Source organism: Gossypium hirsutum, chromosome D05 (assembly GCF_007990345.1).
Source record: "Gossypium hirsutum isolate 1008001.06 chromosome D05, Gossypium_hirsutum_v2.1, whole genome shotgun sequence".
In the NCBI taxonomy this organism is placed as follows: Eukaryota; Viridiplantae; Streptophyta; class Magnoliopsida; order Malvales; family Malvaceae; genus Gossypium; species Gossypium hirsutum.
Window position 1 is genome coordinate 263220 of NC_053441.1, and position 22905 is coordinate 286124.

The 22905-nt window shown below is 35.0% G+C and overlaps 5 protein-coding genes across 5 annotated transcripts; 1 reads left to right on the forward strand and 4 right to left on the reverse strand.

Moving 5' to 3' along the window:
* The first annotated feature begins 330 nt into the window (after window positions 1–330).
* Window positions 331–3401, forward strand: LOC107907511 (putative clathrin assembly protein At5g57200). Its single transcript, XM_016834920.2, has 15 exons — window positions 331–543; window positions 628–697; window positions 779–876; window positions 960–1098; window positions 1179–1312; window positions 1398–1496; window positions 1564–1614; window positions 1699–1764; window positions 1839–1904; window positions 1975–2055; window positions 2129–2206; window positions 2287–2469; window positions 2553–2628; window positions 2722–2834; window positions 2906–3401. The coding sequence occupies exons 1-15, from the start codon at window positions 454–456 to the stop codon at window positions 3254–3256; spliced, it is 1695 nt and encodes a 564-aa protein (XP_016690409.2). The 5' UTR covers window positions 331–453; the 3' UTR covers window positions 3257–3401.
* Window positions 3402–4371: 970 nt separating this feature from the next.
* Window positions 4372–6456, reverse strand: LOC107907510 (pentatricopeptide repeat-containing protein At1g11290, chloroplastic). The gene has a single exon (XM_016834919.2). It carries the CDS (start codon window positions 6158–6160, stop codon window positions 4391–4393), a length of 1770 nt encoding a protein of 589 aa, XP_016690408.2. The 5' UTR covers window positions 6161–6456; the 3' UTR covers window positions 4372–4390.
* A 1221-nt stretch (window positions 6457–7677) lies between these two features.
* On the reverse strand, window positions 7678–8572 carry LOC107907513 (uncharacterized). The gene has a single exon (XM_016834922.2). The coding sequence runs from the start codon at window positions 8319–8321 to the stop codon at window positions 7803–7805; it is 519 nt and encodes a 172-aa protein (XP_016690411.1). The 5' UTR covers window positions 8322–8572; the 3' UTR covers window positions 7678–7802.
* A 713-nt stretch (window positions 8573–9285) lies between these two features.
* On the reverse strand, window positions 9286–13236 carry LOC107907512 (glycosyltransferase BC10). Its single transcript, XM_016834921.2, has 10 exons — window positions 12741–13236; window positions 11279–11377; window positions 10919–11019; window positions 10753–10824; window positions 10544–10634; window positions 10270–10350; window positions 10058–10117; window positions 9854–9976; window positions 9712–9750; window positions 9286–9637 (listed from the first exon to the last, which is right to left on the reverse strand). Exons 1-10 carry the CDS (start codon window positions 13095–13097, stop codon window positions 9521–9523), a joined length of 1140 nt encoding a protein of 379 aa, XP_016690410.1. The 5' UTR covers window positions 13098–13236; the 3' UTR covers window positions 9286–9520.
* A 3113-nt stretch (window positions 13237–16349) lies between these two features.
* On the reverse strand, window positions 16350–22817 carry LOC107907509 (putative inactive cadmium/zinc-transporting ATPase HMA3). The gene is made up of 9 exons (XM_016834918.2): window positions 22371–22817; window positions 21883–22140; window positions 19332–19429; window positions 18987–19242; window positions 18771–18908; window positions 18366–18693; window positions 18039–18238; window positions 17711–17913; window positions 16350–17629 (listed from the first exon to the last, which is right to left on the reverse strand). Exons 1-9 carry the CDS (start codon window positions 22558–22560, stop codon window positions 16499–16501), a joined length of 2802 nt encoding a protein of 933 aa, XP_016690407.2. The 5' UTR covers window positions 22561–22817; the 3' UTR covers window positions 16350–16498.
* Window positions 22818–22905: the final 88 nt, after the last annotated feature.

Below are 22905 nucleotides of genomic sequence, written 5' to 3' on the forward strand. Positions count from 1 at the left end.
TTTTTATTTAAAATAACTAATTTTTTTATATATTAAATAAATAAAATTGGTCAGCATGGGTAATATATTGAATATAACAAAATCAAATTAACATAAAAATAGAATATTATTTATTTAAGGGTAGTAATGTATTTTTTAGGCTTACTACTTATTTCTTATCATCATGTTATCAACCATACAATATGATATTCATTCTATTCAATGAATCAAACCTAACATAAATGGTAAAAAGTACAAACAAAGAATAAATGATTAAAATATCCAAATTGGTTATTTCTCCTTATTCCACTCATTTTTGTTAGAAGAAACAATAATTTTGTTTTTTACTATATAGAACCAAAACATTGCTTGATCTTTGTTTCTTTTTCCTGGGAAGGATTGTAGAATAGCTTCGAAATGTTTTTTTCTTTTTCTATTTCTTTGTAAAAGAAATAAGAAGAAGAAAATACAGAAATGGGATCGTTTAAGAGTTTCAGACAAGCTTACGGGGCTCTCAAAGATTCAACCACGGTTGGTCTTGCAAAGGTCAATAGTGATTTCAAGGTATACTGTTTTCCAATGCTTGGGTTTATTTCATTTTTATTTTTAGTTTCTTAAAAATTTTAGTTATGAAATATTGGATTGAAGGATTTAGACATTGCGATTGTAAAAGCTACTAATCACGTTGAATGTCCTCCCAAAGAACGACATGTTCGAAGTACGTTTCCATTCCATTTATTAATCAAAACATTTTCAATTTATGGTATTATTATATCATTCTCATCTGCGTATATGGCAGAAATATTGGCAGCCACAGCTGTTGCCCGACCACGAGCAGATATAGCTTATTGCATTCATGCCTTGGCAAAGAGATTATCTAAGACGCGAAATTGGATTGTAACCATTTCTTCTTCTTTTTTCAAAACAATTTCTTATCTTATTATTGGAAGAACTATAACTTAATAATTATATTGATTTAGGTTGCTATAAAGGTTTTAATAGTTATTCATAGAACATTAAGGGAAGGCGATCCTACATTTAGAGAAGAGCTTATGAACTACTCACATAGAGGACGTATTCTTCAAATATCAAACTTTAAAGATGATTCAAGCCCTCTTGGTATGCATGCTTATCTAATCTTTCATACACAAATACTTCATAATCCAATAAAAATAAAAACAAGTGTGGTTGATATGCAGCATGGGATTGCTCAGCATGGGTTAGGACATATGCACTTTTCTTAGAGGAGAGGCTTGAATGCTTTAGAGTATTGAAATTTGATATTGAAACGGAACGGTTGCCAAAAACATCATCGCCAGCTGGCGCAAGCAAGGTTTTTTTTTTTTAAACCTTATAGTGGAAGTGAAGTTAGTATGAATGACACCATAATTTGAAATCATATGGTTTAATCGTTGCAGTCACGTAGCACTAGCAGAACAATACTTTCAGCTAGTGATGAACTAATAGAGCAACTACCTGTATTACAACAACTTCTTTATCGTCTTATAGGTTGTCAGGTATGTACAATTAAATTTCAGTTTTTACAATTCTGATGTCAAAATGAATCTATTTTGAATACCGCAGCCAGAAGGAGCAGCTTATAGCAATTACCTCGTTCAATATGCCTTAGCTTTGGTACGCACTACGTAGTTATCCATTTTCTTAATTTTCTATTTAAACCTAGTATTTTAGATTACTTATTTGCAATGTTTGATTCAGATACTAAAAGAGAGTTTCAAAATATATTGTGGTATCAACGATGGAATTATCAGCCTTGTAGATATGGTATGTCGTCTCTTCTACATTTAAATCAAAAATCATTTATGATCATTGAAATTTCCTTTTTCTTTTGTTTACAGTTCTTTGATATGTCAAAACATGATGCCGTCAAAGCTCTTAATATATACAAAAGAGCTGGTCAACAGGTGGATTTAATGGTAATTTTATCATCAATGTTCAGTAAAATTGTAAATTAATTTCATTTTTTTTATACAGGCAGAAAGTCTTGCTGAGTTTTATGAATACTGCAAAGGATTAGATCTTGCTAGGAACTTCCAGTTTCCAACATTAAGACAGGTTATTTTCCTTTAAGAAATTTATAATTTCAAATCAACAACTTTCTTCATTGATACTTAATTGCTTGGGGCAGCCACCACCATCATTTCTTGCAACTATGGAAGAATATATAAAAGAAGCTCCCCAAACAAGTTCCGTCCAAAACAGGCTGGTGAGTGACAACCTTGAAATATTATTATGTATTATGATTTTTATTTTTTATGAATTATAATAAAATTTGTGTTGTTAAAGGAATATGAGCAGAGAGAGGAGTCACCTCCACCAGCAGATGGAGTTGAAGAAAAACAAGTAGAGGAGGAGAATAATAAACCATTGCAAGAACCAGCAGCAGCAGCAGCAGAAGAGACACAAGCAAAGGAGGAAGTGAAGGAACCTCAACCACTTGTGTCACTTGCTAGTACAGATGATTTGTTGGTATGTTTTATAAATAAATTTCTCAACACCACAATACCTTATTCATCAAATTTTATTATACAAACTAATCATTGGTCCTTCAGGGTCTAAATGAAATCAACCCAAGAGCTTTGGAATTAGAGGAAAGCAATGCATTGGCTCTTGCAATTGTTCCATCAGGTAGGTTACCATGTTATGTTTTATTTCAATAATTAATTACTAAACTGCCCCCCCACAAAACAAACAAGTTGATGCTAATCCCTTTTAACCAAGGTAATGAATCAACAACAAATCGTGGGTTAAATGAAATCAGTGGCACGGGATGGGAACTAGCACTTGTTACAGCACCTAGCAATCATACAGCTCCGCCGGTAGAAAGCAAATTGGTTAGTTCCCTCTACTCACAACTTGTATGTTAAATAGACTTTCACCCCTTCTAAGTTTGAAAATTGGACAGGGGGGAGGATTTGACAAGTTATTACTAGATAGTTTGTATGAAGATGATGCTGCTAGAAGGCAGTTGCAACTAAAAAATGCAGGATATGGATATGGATATGGAAGTATGGATGTTCAACAAAACCCTTTCCACCAGTATCAACACAATGACCCATTCATAATGTCCAATGACATTGCACCCCCAACAAATGTACAAATGGCCTTACTTGCTCAACAACAACAAATGATGATGATGGTGCCTTATCAATACCCTCAACAACAGAACATTCCCCCTTCTAACCCATTTGGAGATCCATTTTTTAGTCTCCCACCAACTTCTACATCCCAACCAGGAAACCATACCCTACTTTAATTTTTTTTTAATGTAATTTACTTGTATATTTGTTCTTTTTTCTTTTCTTTTTGAAAAATTGTATATTTTGTACTTGTAACTCTTTGATGTAGAAAATGTGTAAAGTATTTCTTTGTTACAATATTAAATTTATGTTATGTTTTAAACTCTCAACTATAATTTACACACTTTAAAAGTTTTATATTAACTCCATCGTTTATTATTATGGAGTAAGGTGAAAGGTAGCAAATCCAAATTTCTAATAATAGATAAATTCTAGACCTTTTATCAATATTCCATCCTTATTCATGAGCTTTGAAATTTATATTCACCCTTTTATAACATTTGTCTATTTTAGTTCTATTATCCAAACTTGAAATGCAATTTACTTTATCATTCATTCTACTTAAAATTTTTTTGCCTGATATTAACTCAGCATATTACAAAATATTTTTTAGAAAATTATTATAAAAATATTTATTGTCTTTCAATTATAATTTTACCAATGAAACAAGCATGTCTTTACATTTAATATAATATTGAAATAAAATGGATTGCTTTAACAGTTATCTAAACTTAATTATCAAAATTTTATAAATCAATAAAAGTGCTATAATGATAGAATAAATTGAAATATCACTTTAAAAATTATGATTTAATGCCTTCAAAAATAGTTTTTTCATTGAATTTTTAAACTCTAAAGCATTAATATTAAGGGAAATATTTCATGTATCTCATATTTTTTTATATATTTATTTTATTAATATTTTATTATACTAAATACTAGCCCTTAATATTAATCATTTTATTATATTTTGAGTTTTGATGGTGAAACCTATAGACTTTTGAAAAAATTTCAAATTCAAATATAAAGGTTAAATGTTTATTTGGAATTTTCAAATAATATATATTTACTTAATTTATCAGTAAAAAATATAAATATACACATATACAATAAAATATTTGTCTTAATTTGTATGGGACGATAGTTGAAATATTTGGTCAGACACTACAAGTTCAAACTATGTCACCTCTTCCCTTACTTCAATAAAGCATATTTATTTTGAATTTGTAATATACGAATGAAAAGAAAAAGGAAAAGAAGTAGCGGAAGATTAGTGAACGAGGGTTTGTAATTGGCGTAAAACCTTTCACTTATAGAAAAACAGAGCTCGTAAGATGAAAAGAAAGTCGAGCTAAAGTTGTGAGGGTGTGTAACATCTCATCAATCCTTGTCTGAGAAAAATCCCCAACCGTAAATTTTTCAAAATTACCCTTTACTTGAACCAAACTATACCCGGCTTCCTTCTTCAGACCACTACCCTTCAACTTCTTTCTGGCCTCTGCTACACTACCCCATTTCTCATCTGAAGCATACAGGTTTGACAACAGAACGTAAGGTGATGTGCTCACTGCTTCACGTTTCATTAGCTCTTTAGCTATCCTTTCCCCCATCACTACATCTCCGTGCACTCTACATGCAGACAGCAGGCTCCCTAACACCACTGTATCTTCTCCATACGGATATTTCCTCATGTATGCTTCTGCCTCGTTTAATCTCCCCGCCCGTCCCAGCATATCGATCAGACACGAAACATGTTCTATTTCAGGAGCAATCCCATACCTTTCTTGCATAGAATCAAATACAACAAGGCCTTCATCCACCCTACCAGCATGATTGCATGCCATCAGAATCCCTACAAATGTGACGGAATCTGGCTCTAGTCTGACTGCCCTTAGCTGCTCGAAAAGCTCCAGGGCTCTGCTCCCAAGCCCATGGTTTCCGAATGCAGCAATGATGGTATTCCATGACACGAGATTGTGATGGGGCATACCGTTAAATACTTTATATGCATATGCAATGGAACCGCATTTTGCATACATGTTGGTGAGGGAATTACCAACTCCCACGTCTTGGTTCAGCCTTGTTCTTATCAGATGACCATGGATCTGCTTGCCGTAAAGTATTGAAGCAAGCGCAGCAGAGGCAGAAAGGGCACCAGCAAAAGTGAAATCATCTGGTCTCATGTGGTATACATTAAGCATCTCTCCGAAAGCTCTTAAACTTTTTTCATGATCTTCACAGTGAGAACAAGCAGCTATGAAAGTGTTCCAGGAAATGACATCCTTTTCCTGGATTAATTCGAAGACCTTCTCTACCTCTTTCATCAAACTAAAATTTGAGTACATTGTCATTATCACATTACCTATACAGGCGGTGGAGTCCAGCGCAAGTTTGATTGTCTGGCAATGCAATACCATTCCGCTGTGTAAAGCATTTGAGTCGGCGCAACTCCTGAGCAATCCAATAAAAGTAAAACGATCTGGCGCAAGGCCTTGTTGACGCATATGTTTAAAAACTTCAAAACCCTTTTCAGGTTGTTGGTTTTCTATGAATCCCGTAATTATAGCATTGTAAGATACAACATTTGGTTGTAAAGCACCAGAATAGACTGACAATGCATCCTTAGAATGACCACATTTCATGTACATTGAGATAAGGGCGTTAGAAACAAATGATACTGATGCGTATCCACCCTTGATTGATTGAGCATGAATTTGCCGTCCTTCACTTAACAGCATGAGATTGGAGCAAGCACTAATGGCACTGGAAAATATGTACTCGTTGGGTGCAAGGCGCATTTGGGAAAACAAATCAAGTGCTAATAAAGGTTCCCCAACCTGTTCATAACCAGAGACCATGGCGGACCAAGAAACAAGGTTTTTTTCAGACATTTCATCAAATACCTGACGAGCAAAGTTAATACTGCCACACTTTGCATACATGTTAAGGACATGGTTGGAGACAATGACATTGGCCTGTATACCAGTCTTCAAAACAGCAGCATGAAGAGAAAGACCAGAACGAAATGATTTGGTTTTGGAGCAGTGGTGCAAGAGTGAGCCAATAGTTTCAGGAACCATTTGATGTAGGCATGTAACATGAGGTTCCAAGAAGGAAATGGGAGCTTATTATGCAATCCAAGTTTTTAAAAGGCAAGTGGATAATAGGTAAGTGTGCCAAAGCATAACAAGAATGGCTCAAGTTTTTTAGCATCTTAAACCAACAAAACCCCATGACACTCTCATTATCAAGTTTTTATCAAACTTCAAAGTGCCCCAAAATGGTGTGCTTAATTTGCAAGGTAGTTAATGAAGCAGAACCCAAAGTATTTTCCAAGTGAGCGGAAAGTAAATAAATGTTAGGTCGTGTAAAATCCTGGGTATTTTGTATTAAAATTAAGATAAATATACTAACCTATCCATGTGCCGGGCTAAGAAAATTTTTTGGCCCGCCTCCTAGGCCTGGGCTCGGCCCGGCCCGGTCCAAAATATAGGCCTAAAATTTTGCCCAGTGCCGGCCTGGAAAAAATATCATAAGCCCGAGCCTGGCCCGGCCCGGCCCGGCCTATTTTTTAATAAATATTAAAAAATTATTTTAAAAATAAAAAAATAAAAATATTTTAAAATTTAAAAAATATATTTATTATATTCGGGTCGGGCCGGGCCGGGCCCGGGCCAAAAAAGTGGTGCTCGAGGCCCGGCCCGTTTTTTAAACAAGCCTTATTTTTTTGCCCAAGCCCATATTTCGGGCCTATATTTTTACCCGAACCCTCCCATATTTCGGGCGGGCCGTCGAGCCGGGCCGCCCGGCCCATGGACAGGTCTACTAACAATTATTCAACTTTAATTAAAATAATAAAAGTCATTAAATTTTAAAAAATTATAACTCAAGTCATTAATAATTATCTAAAAATGCATAAATAAAAAATTCTTAAATAATATTTAGAAATTAAATTTAACATTTACCATTTTCATTTGTTCCACCGATATGTGATGCTTATTAAGACAGTCAATTCTCCGGCCATTTAAAACAAAATTTTTAAAATTATTTAAAAAAAGGGAGTTAAGAGAAATTTAAGAGGAACTTGAGAGCAAATTGAGATTAAATATGGATTTGAGAGAAATTTGGAAAGAATTTGAGAACAAATTGAGAGGATTAGTTTGTGAAAAAAAAATGGGTGGGAGTATTTATAGTTTTTTTTTTACCGTGGGGGGCAACGGTCAAATTTTTTACCGTTACACTGTTCACACGTGGGGCAAGTCTAGGACGTGATTTGTTGCCACGTCAGCAAAGCGCGCTGACGTGGCCGCGACTTGCTGGCGCGTTTCCTGACATCAAGCGACGTGGACGAGATTTGCCGAAAAATGGCCCATTCCGGTAAATAATTAAATATCGAGCCCATTTCGGTAATTAAAAAAAAAGTCTTTTTTTGTGTAAATTGCCCACTATCCTTTACCCTAAAATTAATTTCCTATACAAAATTGAACGCGAAACTAGAAAGAGAGATTAAAATTTCCCCTAGTTTGGCTTTCATTTGTGTCCTCCATATGAATTCGCGTGTATTGGAGTTTGGAATGGTCATTTCTTGCTCAATGCATTCAAGCTCGTAAAAAGATCATCAAATACATTATATTAAAATATTCTATCTATGACTATCTACTTCTGGCTAAACAAACACCAAGGTCAAACACTAAAATGTTTTTACAACTGCAATGATTATAACTAAACATTTTGGACTAGGTTTCCTTCCTGCAAATCCGATTCGCTTCGGCGATTAAATGATTTTTCTCTGATGGTGTCCAAGACAGGTTTCCAAGGACGCATGCGGGACAACCTTTGTGCCCCACAAGACACAAGCCCTGAATCAGGCGAGGGCCAGAGCGAGATGGAGGCAGGCTGAGTGGAGGAGTTGGGCTTGGTGGACTTGGCTTTGGCAGTGAGCTTTCTGGCAATAGATGCCAAAGACACATGAGACACATCAGACTGCAGAGTGGTGTAAGGTAGAAGAAAATAAATATGGCCAGCTTGAAGAATAGTATCAGGTTGAAGACCCAACTGGGAGCAGTCGGAAAGGAGTTGAGCTGGAGTGCAAAGGAACTGCTTTGGTGGGCGATCGGTGCCAGTGACTTCACTCACCGAAACAGGGTGGTCAAAATCTTGTACCAACCCATTCAGGTGAACCACTCGGATCATATTCTTCACTCCACACGATGATGATCTACAAGACAAACTACAACCCATTTGATATCGATCTCTCCTGCCTTTGCCTTTGCCTATTCTTGTAGAAACTAAAAAGGAACAAAGGCTAATCTACCAATTGAGTAAGACGCTGTGCAACTACTTGGGATTTTTATATACCAACTATCCTCCTAATTTCAAAGTTATTACTGTTTTGGATAGTAACAAGTGGAAATTTCGGAATCAAAATCCTTTTTCTGTTTTTCGTCTTACATACAAGGAAACTCGTTGGTATTACTCAGATTTTGATTGGTTGAACAAGTGGGAGTAGTGGGCGTGGAGTTCGGGTAATTAAATTTAAAGTTGAGATGGACTTGGTCAAGATTCCAAACACTTGATAGGAACAGACTTCGTCCAGTCCAAACCCCCTAATTCAAGTTACCCCAACCATAGCTCACGTCAACTTTCCTCAAGTCTGGTCCCTTTGTTAATGTTTAACCAAACATTACTTTCACTTTTTCTTTTATTATTTCACACACAAATTTAGATTTTTTTTCCCTCTTCTTTTTTCATGAGAAGAGTATTTCTAACTCAAGTTAAACTTTGTCAATTCATATGAATTTCGAAATTAATTCCGGTCAAATCGGAAGCATTAACAAATGCATTGCACAAACTCAAATTCATCTTCTTATCCTTATAGAAATGAAGCCACTTTCACCTTAAACAACTTAATCAAATTCTACTATTAATTTTTATGTGTAAATTGCCTCAAATTCTACTATTAATTTTTATGTGTAAATTGCCTCTCTTCTTTAATTACGTCATTATGTAAACATAGCAAGTTAACATGCATTACACACCTAACAATTTAATCTCAACTCGATTGACGTCAATATTGTTGTCAGTGTAAAAAGATGTAGTTTCGAACTTGCTAAAACGCCTTCAATATTCAAGAAGTACAAAGATAAAAAAAACGACCAAATTACAATATAAAGACTCAATCTGAAACTTACATATGGTACGAGCATTAATGGTAAAATTTGACCTTTTCATATATCTAACCAAAGTTGCCTATAAGAACTTATAAAGAAAATAACAATGTTACAATAATTATTAGAAAAAGGGTGCAAGCAGTAGCTTTGTTTTTGAACTTCAAAATTATTACATCCCCAACAATTCTCTCTAAATCGGAAAAAAATCTACATGCAATTGACGTAAACCCAGCAAGTTGTTATTGTCACATCCAAACAAAAAATTTATATTCAAAAATTGTGAAGCTTCATCAGTTTATGTAGGGTTTCTGGATAGAATTTCCTAGCAAATAGGTAGCATGGTCGTCGGACACCGTTCCATAGGCAGGCCTGTACCTGCTCTTCTCTCTATGAATCCACAGCCAGAATTAATTTCAGAATCTAGTAATCTTTACCTATTCAGAAGCGTTTAAAATGCATACCTTTTCATCACTTGTTACATGCACACTCAACTCAATTGACTGCAAAATTATGATATAAAATTTGTCAAGTTCATTCCTACTATTACACTTTATCCATACATTAGGATCAAGTGGTTGAAAATAAAGAGATAAGCAGTATTACCGTAATATTCTTCAGTAGCTCGTATGTAACATCCCGAGCCCTATAGGATTTAGGGTGCCACTTTCTCTCAGACCAGTCAACATGTGTTACTGACCAGTTGGCAATACCACCAGGATCTATAATCTGTTGGCACAGATATTAAATACCTCATTAGGATAAGCACAAGTGAAAAATAAGAAATATGATTCGGACCGTGATTCTTACATGGAAAAAAGTTGGCAAGTAATGTTCATCAGCAATGCAATTTTTGCCATCAAAACCACGCTGTAATAATCAAGAGCATGAATTACAATTTACAACTAGTGAGTGGCATGAATCATAGGCATATTCATAGAGTGTCAATTCTCTAATCCATGAATCAAAGAGACTTCTCTTTGATTCAAACCAGTGCAACTACATTTTAAGATCAAATTCACCTTGCAGTAATCGCGGAACCTTGAGTAGTAAAGACTGTCAGCCATAACTACCAGAGCATGCTGCCGCCTGATTGAGAACCACTGCACAATTCACTCATTAGATTTGTCACAACAAGACATTTTCATAACAAAAGACTTTCTTTTCTACTACAGGTAACATATACTAAGCAGATTTAACTGTGGTAAAGTTCATCTCCACATCCGAGCTACAGATTTCCATTTAGATTGATCTATAGTATCGCATATTCATCTAAATAAATCGATTCAGACATACCTGCGCACCCTTTCTGAAGTCTTTCTTTTCTACTACAGGTAACATGTGCTTTGAGTACCTACCATGTCCATGTGGTCCAGGATCGAAAAAGCTGGCAAAAAAGCCAAGGAGGAGGTGATGAACAAGTCAAACAAGGGCAAATGGTGCAAGAACTCCATCAAATGTTCATGTAGATGAAAGTGTGTGCAATACTCTGAAGATTTCCTTACCAGTCAACGAAACTCATATTAGCATGCATCAGATAGTCATAGACATAGTCAAAACTATGCAAGGGAATACAACTGCAATGTCAAAATCTATGCTTCAGATTTTGATAACAGCTTAAGTCAAAAGCAAAAAAATCCTTGGGGGGTAAGCGAGACAAAGTATATTTACCTTTCAGAAAGTAACACAAACTGTTGGTTATCTGGATCTTTTAGAGCATGTGCCAACAACCTTCTCTCTGCATCAACCATAGAAATTTTCCCCCACCCAACCTACAAATTCAGTAAATCTGAGAATTAATACTTCACCAAATTGTGAAATACAGTAAATACTAATAAATATGATTAGCAGCTCATTAAATGACACGAGATGTTTCATGTCAATAATTACAGTAGTCAAATGACACGGTAAGTGCTAAGATCACATCTTTTCATTGTACTTTATATTCCAAGAGATTTTCCAAAATGCAAATAATGTTGGACAATAAATTATGACAGACCTCGTAAAGCAGAAACATGGAGAGAGACAGACCTTATCACTGTGAATTTCTCGGTTAAGAAAGTAACGGCTCACATGAACTGGTTGTTCTTTTGATGCGTGAACATAAACAGAAAACTTCCCCTCATGTCCCTGCCAGGAAAAACAAGGGAACTATTGATAAAGATACAAAGGGAAATAATATCTTAAAAAAGTAACTCAAAACCACAAATATAAGCTGAGCAGACACAATATCTGGAGGCATATAAAACAGGAAACCTGCCTTTTTCTGTTTCCACCTTAGCATTTCTATCCAATCATAATATGCCAGATTGATATCACTAAAACTTTCACCACACGCATTAAATCATATTAACATCCACAATCAACAAAGAAAATTCTTTTCACTAAAATGAAATACCTATGACTTATTTATATTATATAATGCCTTGACATTTAATCTGATTTAAACCAGTCATCCAGCCTTCCCTTTCTATTGACATGTAGCATAAAATAGCTTCAGTCCCTCGTCGAACTCAACCATTTTAGTTTTTCTACTTCTAAATCTAGTTCATGACCTGAAATGATTCTTAATTCCCATCTTGAGGTTACAAATAACAAATATTGACACCTTCAGATGATGATCTTAAATATACAGATCACACATGCAAACGTCATTCTGATGCAGCATAAAAACACCTACGGAAAATGTTTCTGAAAATACCCTGGAAAATATTATGAAAAACCCTTATCAATTTCCACATAGGGTCCAGTCATATGATGGTTCGTATCTGTCCTACTATCTGCGGCATCAATCTTTGAGAAACCTCCAGTAGTTAATATCATTACTGGCACTAACCAAGAAATTTCCAGTCAAAAAGAAAGGAAGAAAAGATCCTAAAGAATCCAAACTATATAGTTATCGTAAGTAAGCTGCTCCAAGACAACAATCTTCTCCTCCAATTAATGGTACAGATAAATGGCAGCTCTATAACCCAGAGTTCTTGTTTCACCACCTAACATTATGGTCCGGGCACTAAATCTCTACTAGGTTTTCCTAGCTGCCACAACTGAGATGTTATGGCTACGTATGTATAATATTTCTCCTGTAAGGCCTCGCCCTTCATCCAAGGTTTCTCAACTAAAAAAAATTGCCAATTTTGTATAAATACCAAAATCTATACATTAATGAATAAACAAATACAAATCACTTCGGGAGAAAGAAGAAAAAACTGATACTAAATAGGCAGGGCACTTAAGACCTGCTCACAAAAAGTGTTATTTCTTCCTTAGCAAACATCCTTTACATGGTAGATTTTGCATGCTACCCATCCAAACCTTTTATACAAGACCAGACCTTGAATGAATTTCTTCCCAATACATCAGTTCATGAAAGGGGAGTTCAAGGATAATAACCATGACACTAAATGGGATAAGAAAATATATACGAAGTACATGAAGAGTTCAGATTTTAGAGAAGAAAAACAAACTAGCAGCCGAAAAGGAAATAACTTACACAGAAGAACCTATCCCAAAGCTTCTCGAAAGGCAGTGAACTTGGAGTTAAGAACATGAATGCAATTTTAGAATATTTAGGCTGGATGCGAGGTATATGCAAAATATCCCTAAAAACCACCTTAGATGCAAACTCCTCATCAGTTAGTTCCCTTGCAGGAGAAGGTAGAGGCCGATCAGTAACGGCCTTGCAACCTTTAGAAGAAAATACGTAGCAAGCAGCATCGCCATGTGGTGGATAGATATAAGAACAAGCTAGAAAAAGGCTGACTAACGAAACCAAGAAAATAATCCATACGGGCCTCTTCAAAGCAGGGCGGTGGCTAGACCCTGGCAACATCTGCATATCACCACCCATGCTGCCTGGTCGCCACCCAGAGCTCCCTTTATCTAGTACAAACACCAAAGCTTTATATTCATGTGATTCTCTCTCAAAAAAAGAGAGTAAGCAAACAGCAACCAACCAGGGATTCTTCAATTGATCAATGGACTGTGATCTGGGAAAGCAAACCACAGGTAAAAAGCGTCAGTATTTGTGACAAAGTATCAAGTCCATGAGATCAAAATCAAAACTTGGGTCGTAAGTGGCGACTTGAATACCCAATGAAACAAACCCCATCAAATCCTTAACCTTAAAACTTGGGAAATGGAATTATAACTTTTTTTTAATAAGAAACTCCAAAATTGATCTTCGGTTTTACTTGGGAAATGAGTAAGGAATGCAAAACAGATATATGGCGTAAATAGACCAAACATAGCATCTTTCAACAGTTTCCAACAAAAATCAGGAGAAAAGCCAATACAAACCAATGACCTCGTTGGTCCAACCTACCGCTCACAGTACTCTCACCCCAAAAAGTGATAAAATATGAAACTAAATCATTTCCTTAAAAGAAACACACAAAATGAAGCAGCAACTGAAAGAATGAGAGAAGCAAGTACCTGAAGAATGGAGCTGATTGAAGAAATTGAAAGAGATCTTAAAACTCGCTAATTCCAAAGACGTTAAGATCTAGGGTAGACAGAGCATGAAACAAGAAAAAAGAGAAAGGAAAGATTTTGTGCTGGTGTGTGAGTATATAAGATTAGGCTCTGTAAAACGGGCTTTTTTTTGTTCTTGTTGTTGTTTCTTTAGAGGATTCGATTTTGTGCTTGTGTCTGGGTTCTTCCTTTGATTTTGTACTAGCTATATTATTTTGTACTTTATGAGTTTTGTAGTGTTGTTAGTGAGAAGAGAGGAAGAACAGGGTCGAAGAAGAAGCTTCCGGGGACTAAATGACTGCCAATTCACCCAACATAAGCAAGATTGTAGCTATAATCCGAATCCAGGACGGGAGTTTTTAAGGTGAAGGTGAGTGGCGCTGGATCAAGTGTTGTGTTTTTTTTATGTGCTTATCGAAGTTTAAAGCTGCTTGCTTTTTGGCTTTTGGCTTTTGGCTTTTAGGATCAACTGTCAATGCATTGCCGCTTTACAAGCGCGTGTAGTTTCCCGCCAACTCAACCAATAATGCAATCCCTCACAAATACACACTATTTTTACCAAAAAAATATATTTTCCTATTTTATAATTAATAAACTTTTTTATTTGTTTTTGTTTTTTTTAAGGTACTTCATTAGTATGTTTTATGATTTTCATGTGCACACATACATTCTATCATAAAATACATCATCTTAGTAAAAAGTTTTTAAGGAAAAAATAGCTAATTCTTGAATCATTTTTCCTTTTCTATTTACAGCCACTTTTCAAATCTCATATTGTACTAAAATCTTTCATAATTAATTTTGAAAAGAAAATTAAAATTAAATTATTTTAGAAAAGAAAAAAAAAGGAAATCAAACATCCTTACAAAAACAATGATTTTCATGAAGAATTGAAAAATGAAATGTTGCAACATAAAGAGATTAGAATTCAATGCTTTATTCAATCTGGTAAGTAATACTTAGGCGGCCCACAAAGAAATTAGGAAATCATCAATTAACCACAATCCATAATTTTGTACCCAGAAAATGAAAATTCCCAACGCAACACAGAGCCATAAATATTGGTTGGTATACATGAAAAAGTGTCTCTCTTGTTTATCCAACTTAAAAATAATAATAATATACGACAAAAATAATTAAACTTTACAAATTAATTAAGAGAGAAATAAATGATAAGACGTTTGGCATAAAGCAAGAGAGAGCAAAGGTGAATCAAGAACAACTTGCCGAAAGATTAAATGAAAGCCGACTAATCACCTATTACCTTTGACGTAAATCCGGCAAGTCATTCTTGACTCAAACCCCCACTCTCTCTCTCTCTCCATGCAACAATGCCCTTCATTGACGCTGCATGCCTATGCCTTCCATCATTGCTAGTATCACCTATTTATAGATAGAGATGGTTGACTATATAACACGGACCTCTCATCTTACTACCTTTTCAAGCATCAATTTTGTACTCCCTTCCTTATCTGTTTACTCCAACTTTGCTCATTTCTTTCTCACATTTCCTCTTTCCCTTTTTCATGTCATCCATTTAAATATAAAAAATATAGCAAAAAGTTAAAGATTTCTCATGAGCTTTTTTATTAGTTAAATTAACTGTTAAGTTAATTATTTAATTTAGCATTTATTAAATCGGAAGTGTCGTGAAATTTAAATGTATTTATCCTTCAATTTAAAAGTTATATAAAAAATATTAATAAATCTATTTAATATATAATACAAAAGCAAATTGATACTTAATTGCCATCCACTGGGATAAAATTGAGCATTGTGGGAATCGAACCATTGGAAAGATAGGGGCTGAAAAAGTGACATGTTCAAATGGGAATTTCTTCCTTTCTTTTTCAATATCTTCCCAACAAATCTCAAAATTCTCACTTACTATAAACATTCTACTCAATATTACTTGCATCACAATGATGATTACTTTATTAAACATTTGAATTATTGGATTAATTTTTAAAATTTAATTGAGATAGAAATAATGGGATAAAAGGAGGCAAAGTGTTTTTTAGTATCATGTTAAATTAGTGCAGAAGCATTTACTACACTTCTTTTAAACTCGAAAACTATATTACATGTCGGATTCCTTTTTCTACATCGGGGTGGAGTGACTGCATTGCACCAACAAATAGAATTTGTGAATTGATAATTCAACATTTTTGTCCCACTTGTGTTAATAATTGATTGGTTCCATTATTGTTGGACCACCAATAAACGTAAAACAATCGAGCACTAGGTCAATGCCCAAATACAAGCTTAAGGAGTTGCAGCCCGTATCTTAATGGAAGCCTTTGCATTTTTGTAATGGCAGCATGTAGCGTGTGATGGTAAATAAATAGCATAACTAATAAATGATTAAGTTTTGAACTAATATTTGATATATTGTTTGACTTTACAAATAAATTTAAAATTTTACAAGTATCCTTTAAGCTATACTAAATATTTTTAAAAATATTCATAACAATTTTTTAGAGTTATTTATGGGATAATAAACAAACACAAGTGTAAGGTTTTATTAATAATTTTAAATATTAACAACATTTTAGAATTCACTAATGTTGGCCAATGACTACCAGCGCAAGCAAGAGAGATAAGGCAATCACCATCAGTGGACAGAAAATCAAGCAAATGAGTCATGATTTACTGTTCTAGTATTTGAATATAAATTTCAACCTCACATATACTAACTTGTATACTTTATATATATATCATTACAATAAATGTTACAGACAAAACAACACATTCAAAGTACCTGAGACCAAACATTTTCTATTCAGTGACGATTTCTGTTAAACCAGATCTAAAATGTCCGTGCTTACCACAACATTCTTTCATATAGCTCTTGCAACAACCACCCATTTCTCTCTTCTCCACACTCATACAAGCTTGCGCTGTCTCATGGCTTGTGTTCATTGGAATGTCTATGGCAGTGTGAGGTGACTCCCAATAATCTGTAAAACACTTGTTTGAATAAGGATGAGCCTCTGGTTTCGGGCTCTCTAAACAACTATGCTCTACAAAGGTTCCTAAAGTTTGACGGTCAGTATGGTTTCCACCACAAGTGGAATGACAATGATCAGCTTTTGTCCCTTGCTGATTAGACGAATGATGGCAGTGCTTTTCCCCCAACTTGCCATGGCTTGAACAACATTTACTGGGCAAATTGTGGGCCTCAATCTTGTGATTGACTATGTTACAGCTTCCCTGGTCACAATGCTTCATTTCACGTGTCCCTGTTGACTCTGTGCATTTGTTGCTCCCACATGAATTTGAAGATGCATCTGAATTGGAAGGGTTAGATTGACATCTAGAGGCACAGCTACGGGAGGAACATTTTTGGGGCTCACATGCCTTTTGGACCTTTTTGTCTATACTAGAATGTTCATGGTTATGAGATGAATGGCAATGACTGGTGTTACATCCTTGCTTGTCTTTATGTGATGCAGCTGAAGATTTGCTACATTTTCCAGCATGCTTGTGTGTTCCGTGTAAAAGGAGCATGCTATTGAAGATCACCAACAAGCATGTGCCAACGTCGGCAAGAACAGCTGCCCATACAAGTGGATGACCAGCAAATGCCAGTGCAAGAATAGCCACCTTAGTACTGATTGACAAAATTACGTTCTGAATCACTTTCCTATGAGCTTTTCTCGCGAGTCGGATAGCTTTTGGTATCTTTCTAATGTCATTTGACATGAGAATTACATGACCTGTCTCTGTTGCAAGTGCTGAACCCGAAATGCCCATTGAGATGCCAATATCAGCTGTAGCAAGTGCAGGTGCATCATTGATGCCGTCTCCAAGCATTGCTGTTGGGCCCTCTTTCTTAAACTCTTCAACTATTCTTGCCTTGTCTTGGGGAAGAAGGTCTGCATGGATCACATCTAGACTATTCCCCAGCTGCAAGTTTCTGCCATGTTATTCTCTACTAACAAATGAAGGCAAAAAGTACAAGACATGAGTTGTAGATTGGAAGTGCACCTGTTCTTGTACATGTATGGCTGCTGCTTGATTGTCTCCTGTAAGCATAGCAGTCTTGATCCCCATTGACTTGAGCTCATTTACTGCTTCTGCAGCCCCAGTTCGGCAAGCATCCGAAAGACTGAAGATTCCAGCAGGGGTTGCCCCACAAAATACATATCCAATGGTCTTTCCTTCCATCATATTACCTTCTACATTCGGAGCTATATACATAACAATACTCGAATTAGAATATGAACTCAGAATTATAAAATGGATTATTGATCAATAATACTATGAACAGGGGTGGGTGTCCACTGATTAAATAAGGTGAAGCAATAGCTTTCACCTGTTCCATGGGCTCTCACTGATACTTTTCTGCTCCCAATGTAAATATCTCTTCCATCAATTCTCCCGTAAATACCTTCGCCAGGGAAATTTTGATAATCCTCCACAGTTTCAGGCTTTGGTTCAATTGAATGTGATCTTCCATATTCTATAAGTGCAGCTGCCATTGGATGACTTGACTTACTCTCTATGCTTGAAACCCTTCAAAAATAATGTAACATAATGATTGAAAATCTTAACTGAGCCACTTTTATTTTATTACATGTTGCTCTCTGTCTTAATCGTAAATTCACTACATTATTCATAGAAAATGTCTCAAAGCCCGTACCAGTAAAGCAATGAATTGAAGCTTATATCTTGGCAGAGAGATCGAAAATTGGTCACAACAAATTCACCCCTGGTAAGTGTACCAGTTTTATCAAAAGCTGTGATCTTGATGTTGGAAAGAATTTCGAGATAGTCACCCCCTTTAACCAAAAGCCCCGATGTTGCAGCTTTTGTAAGTGTACAAAAGCTGGCAACAGGAGTGGAAAGTATAAGCGCACATGGACATGCACTCACCAACACGACCAGTGCCAAGTGAAACCAGTGGCGAAGGTTATGCACTCTAAATGCAGCTGGAATCACAGCGATGGCGACTGATACAACTATAATTGCTGCAAATAAGTTGAGTAGTATTATTATGTTTGCATTTTAGAAAGATGGTAATTGATACAAAAAAAAAAAACCTAACCTGGGGTGTAGAACTGAGCACATTTGTCTATGAATCTTTGGGTGGTGGATTTGCTATTCTGAGCTTCTTCCACCAGCTTTGCCATTTTAGCTACTACACAGTCTTCTGCCACAGCAGTAGTTTTAACACTAATGTAACCTACATTATCATTATATATAGAAATTAGAAGCAGCCATTGAGCACCAAAAGAAGCATCAAGTGATGGAATGTAGGTACCATTTAAATTAATGGTGCCAGCCCAGACAGTTGAGTCCTTTTGTTTGGAAACAGGAAGCGATTCACCGGTGAGGGTTTTCTCATCCACTTCACAATTCCCATCTACAACGATTCCATCAATGGGTATGACTTCACCCGCCTTAACAGCGAGGACAGTGTTCAATTTGACTTCATCCACATCCACTTCTTCTCCACTCTCGGCAATGACCGCTTTTTGAGGACTCATACTCATCAATGACGACATAACAGCAGTTGCCTGAGACATCAGGCAATGCATGGTGTGAGATATGAGGTTGGAATTTGTGTAAGATGATAGGTACATTCACAGTGGTGAGAGAGGCAAACCTTATGGCTTGCTCTTGACTCAAGCCATTCCGCAATGGTGAAGAGGAAGACTATGGTGGCAGCTTCAGTGTAGTCTTTCATTGCAATGCTCCCTATCACTGACAAAACAAAAAACAGATACTGTTTAAGACCAAGTTATTACACATAATTCTTTGTTATCATATTTTTTTAAAACGAGTTTCTACGTATGTTCCTTAAAGAATACTGTTAAAATGTTTACTGAATGTTTCATGTAGTATAATTTTGGACTCATGCCTGTAACAATGGGCCAAGTCTGACTTCAAACTTATTATTATTTAAAATGGATTAATCAAATATCAATTTAAAATATATTTTTCAATAATTAAATAAATAATTTTTCACATTTTTAATGTTTATTTATATAAAAAAAGTATATCAAACATGTAGTAATTCGAATCAAAATGACCAATCCATAACGTATTATATTTAAAATTTCACATGGTATTAGGTGATTTTCAATGATTTAATTCAAGTAATGAATGAAATAAATTGGAAATTTCCTTAATGATACTGAAACATCTATTTTGGAATGAAGGCTACTTCCCAATTAACAAACAACAAAGTAGCCTAAGGTTGAAAGGAGCATTATGCCAAAGCAAGATAAAGATTACATTAAAGGGAAAAAGGACGAAAGAGTAACAACTAATGGCAATGGACTATCTCAAGGGACTCAAATTCTACAGTTTTCTTTTTCTTTTCTTTTCTTTTTTTATAGAAAGAAACTAAAATCTCTAGTAAATCTCTTCCTTGAAGAACTGGCAATTCATTATATGTAAATGGAATATACGTAGACTATGCCTATGACGGTGGCTTTGAAAATTGTTGTCTTCTTTTCAAAGGAAAACATATCTTTATATATTTTGGGGATATAAAGTATCTTTCTTTTTTCCCTTTTTTGATAAATTAATTGTCAAATTAAAGACCGCAACTAAAAAGGATAGAAAATAAAGGGAACAATAACTTAAAATTCAACCCGACTTCAAATTTTAATTAGAAAGAAAGAACAATCAAAACTCAAACTATACGTGCATTTGATATATATATATATATTCGATTTCCACCTTACATGTCATGTAAAAGTTGTTAAAGACAAGTCATAGGACAAGTTTTCATGGGAAACAAATTAAAGAACTTTTGGGCACGTGCATATCAATTCATATAATTTGAATGGGTTACAAAAAAAAAAAAAGGCAAGTCAAAAGAGGGGGGCAACATTAGCTTTACTTGCATTTGGACTCCACCTCAAAAAGTGCCTTATCTAATGTAATGCAGTACTATTACCACAATGAAGCAAAGCCACCACTAAGTTTTATGATTTTGTTGCATGCACTACTATTATACATATTTGATTTTAATTTTTTAAAAATATATTTGATAAGATCCTTTAGGGTTCTGTATTAGACAACTTCATTTAGACGAATCTCAAATGCATAAAATTCATAATTAAATTCATCATCATCCTAAAAGGGAGAAATTACTTCCACCCTTTTTTATTCTCATCTCTTTCTCCTTCCCCTTCCTGGGTTTGTTATTATTATTTTCTCTTTCTTCGTTTATTATTCTGATCACATAACATGAATCAGTTGTGTTAATTGATAACCAGATTTCTTGAATCAGCTCTCTTTTCTTCTTATTTCCTATAAATGTTTGAGTTTTTTTCTATACAACTGGAAACAATTAAAAGAATTGGGTTAAAGAGGAAGAAGATGTTTGTTTTGATGGGTAATAAACTAGTAGGAGCTTCTTAAAAAGATGAGAATAAAAAGGGTTGCTGTGTATAATAGGAAATGGCATAATAAAATTTTGGGTCAATAAAAAGTTGCCAACTAGCCTAAGATGCCACGTCAAATCTCGTGTAATTTCATGTGTGCGAATCGTTAATTCTAAATCCAAAATTCGGATTTTTGTTCTCTATAAGATTTACTTGTATATGGAATCAATACGTAGCTACCCCTCAAAATTATAAATTCTCATTATCTCTTTTATTAAAAAAATAAATTAGTTCTCATATATTAAATAAATATTAAATTAATTTTTTAAAAATTTTATTCATTTCTATTATTAAAATCTAAATAATTAAATAGTTACACATAACGTGTTAGATATAACTCGTGTTGACGTACATAAACTAATTTTTAACCATAAAAATAAATAAATTTTTAAAAAAATAATTAATTTATTATTTAATCTAACATGTAAAGATTAATTTATTTTTTTTAATAAAAAAATGCAACCTACTTCTCTCCCTTACTTTTTACTCCATAATAAATGCACATATCCAAACAAATAAATAAAGCATACACGTATTCTATCCTGCATATGCCCAAATAATGAATGACCCATCGCAGGAAAATAGACATTATGATTTGTATGATAAAAGAAGATGGCATCAAACTATAATAAGTAAATAAGGACTGACCCTTTACGCCATCTGTGGTTTTATCTCTCGGCCGGTTTCTGGCCTGTTGTTTGTCTATTTTTCAAAGAGAAAGTAGTTGTATTTTTTTGGTTAAAGAAAAAGAAATAATACCTGCTATTAGCATGAGAATGTTGATATCCAGCCTGAAATTGGTGATAGCAGCATAACCCTTCAAAAGAATGGGGCAGATACCAATAACCACCGCTCCCACCGCCACCCATTGTAAAGGACGGTAGACATACTTGAAAAACGATATCAAAAGTAGCAACCCACAAGCCATTGCAAAAGGACTTGGCCATTTCTTTTGGTACTTTATCTCCCCAGGTGCTCTCACATTTGCTTCCAGTCTTGCTTGATTTAGAGCCTTTACTGTTAAAAAAAATAACACCTAATTTCGTAACAAATTCTAAAAAAGAAACGCTTAGTGTGGTCCTCTTAGCATTCCATACTGGGGCCTGAGGGCACTCAACTCGCTACAATATCTTTCTTGACTCAACCTAACATACTCCTTTTTCCATTAAAAAAGGTTGGCCAATTATTACTTTTCAGAAATCAACTTGGTAAATATATTGTAATAAGAATACTTGTTGAGGGTTTACCAATTTGAAGCTGAGACACAAGGAGATTGTCGTGAACAACAATGACAGTTCTTGTAGGAACAATCACAGATACTTGTTTCACTCCTTCAAGGGGTTTCAATATGTTTTCTATCAGCGGAACCTCAGAGGAACAACATAGTCCCAACACGTCGAAGTAACTCTTCTGCAGTTTTTTCTTATTTGCAGCCATTTTTTATTCCTTCAAACCAAACAGCGAAAATTAAAATTAAGAGTTTGGAAATGGGTATTAGAAACAGAAAAGCGGATGGGTAGAAATGGTTGAGAGGTAGGAAGGTTTAAGTAGAGGCGGAGGAGGGGAAACTGCTCATTGAGAAGACACAATTCAGTAAAAAAGAGAGTATGTGGAAGGGAATAAATAGAGAAAAAGAAGTGTGTTTGATTTGGGATGTTGGGGTGGGGAATATAATGGGCTCATATCTCTAGTAGGACGAAGTCAGGGAAATAATGGAGAATGAAGGCTTTGCAAATTGCAATGCAATGGAATCCACATCTGAATCCACCTTTTTTCATACGA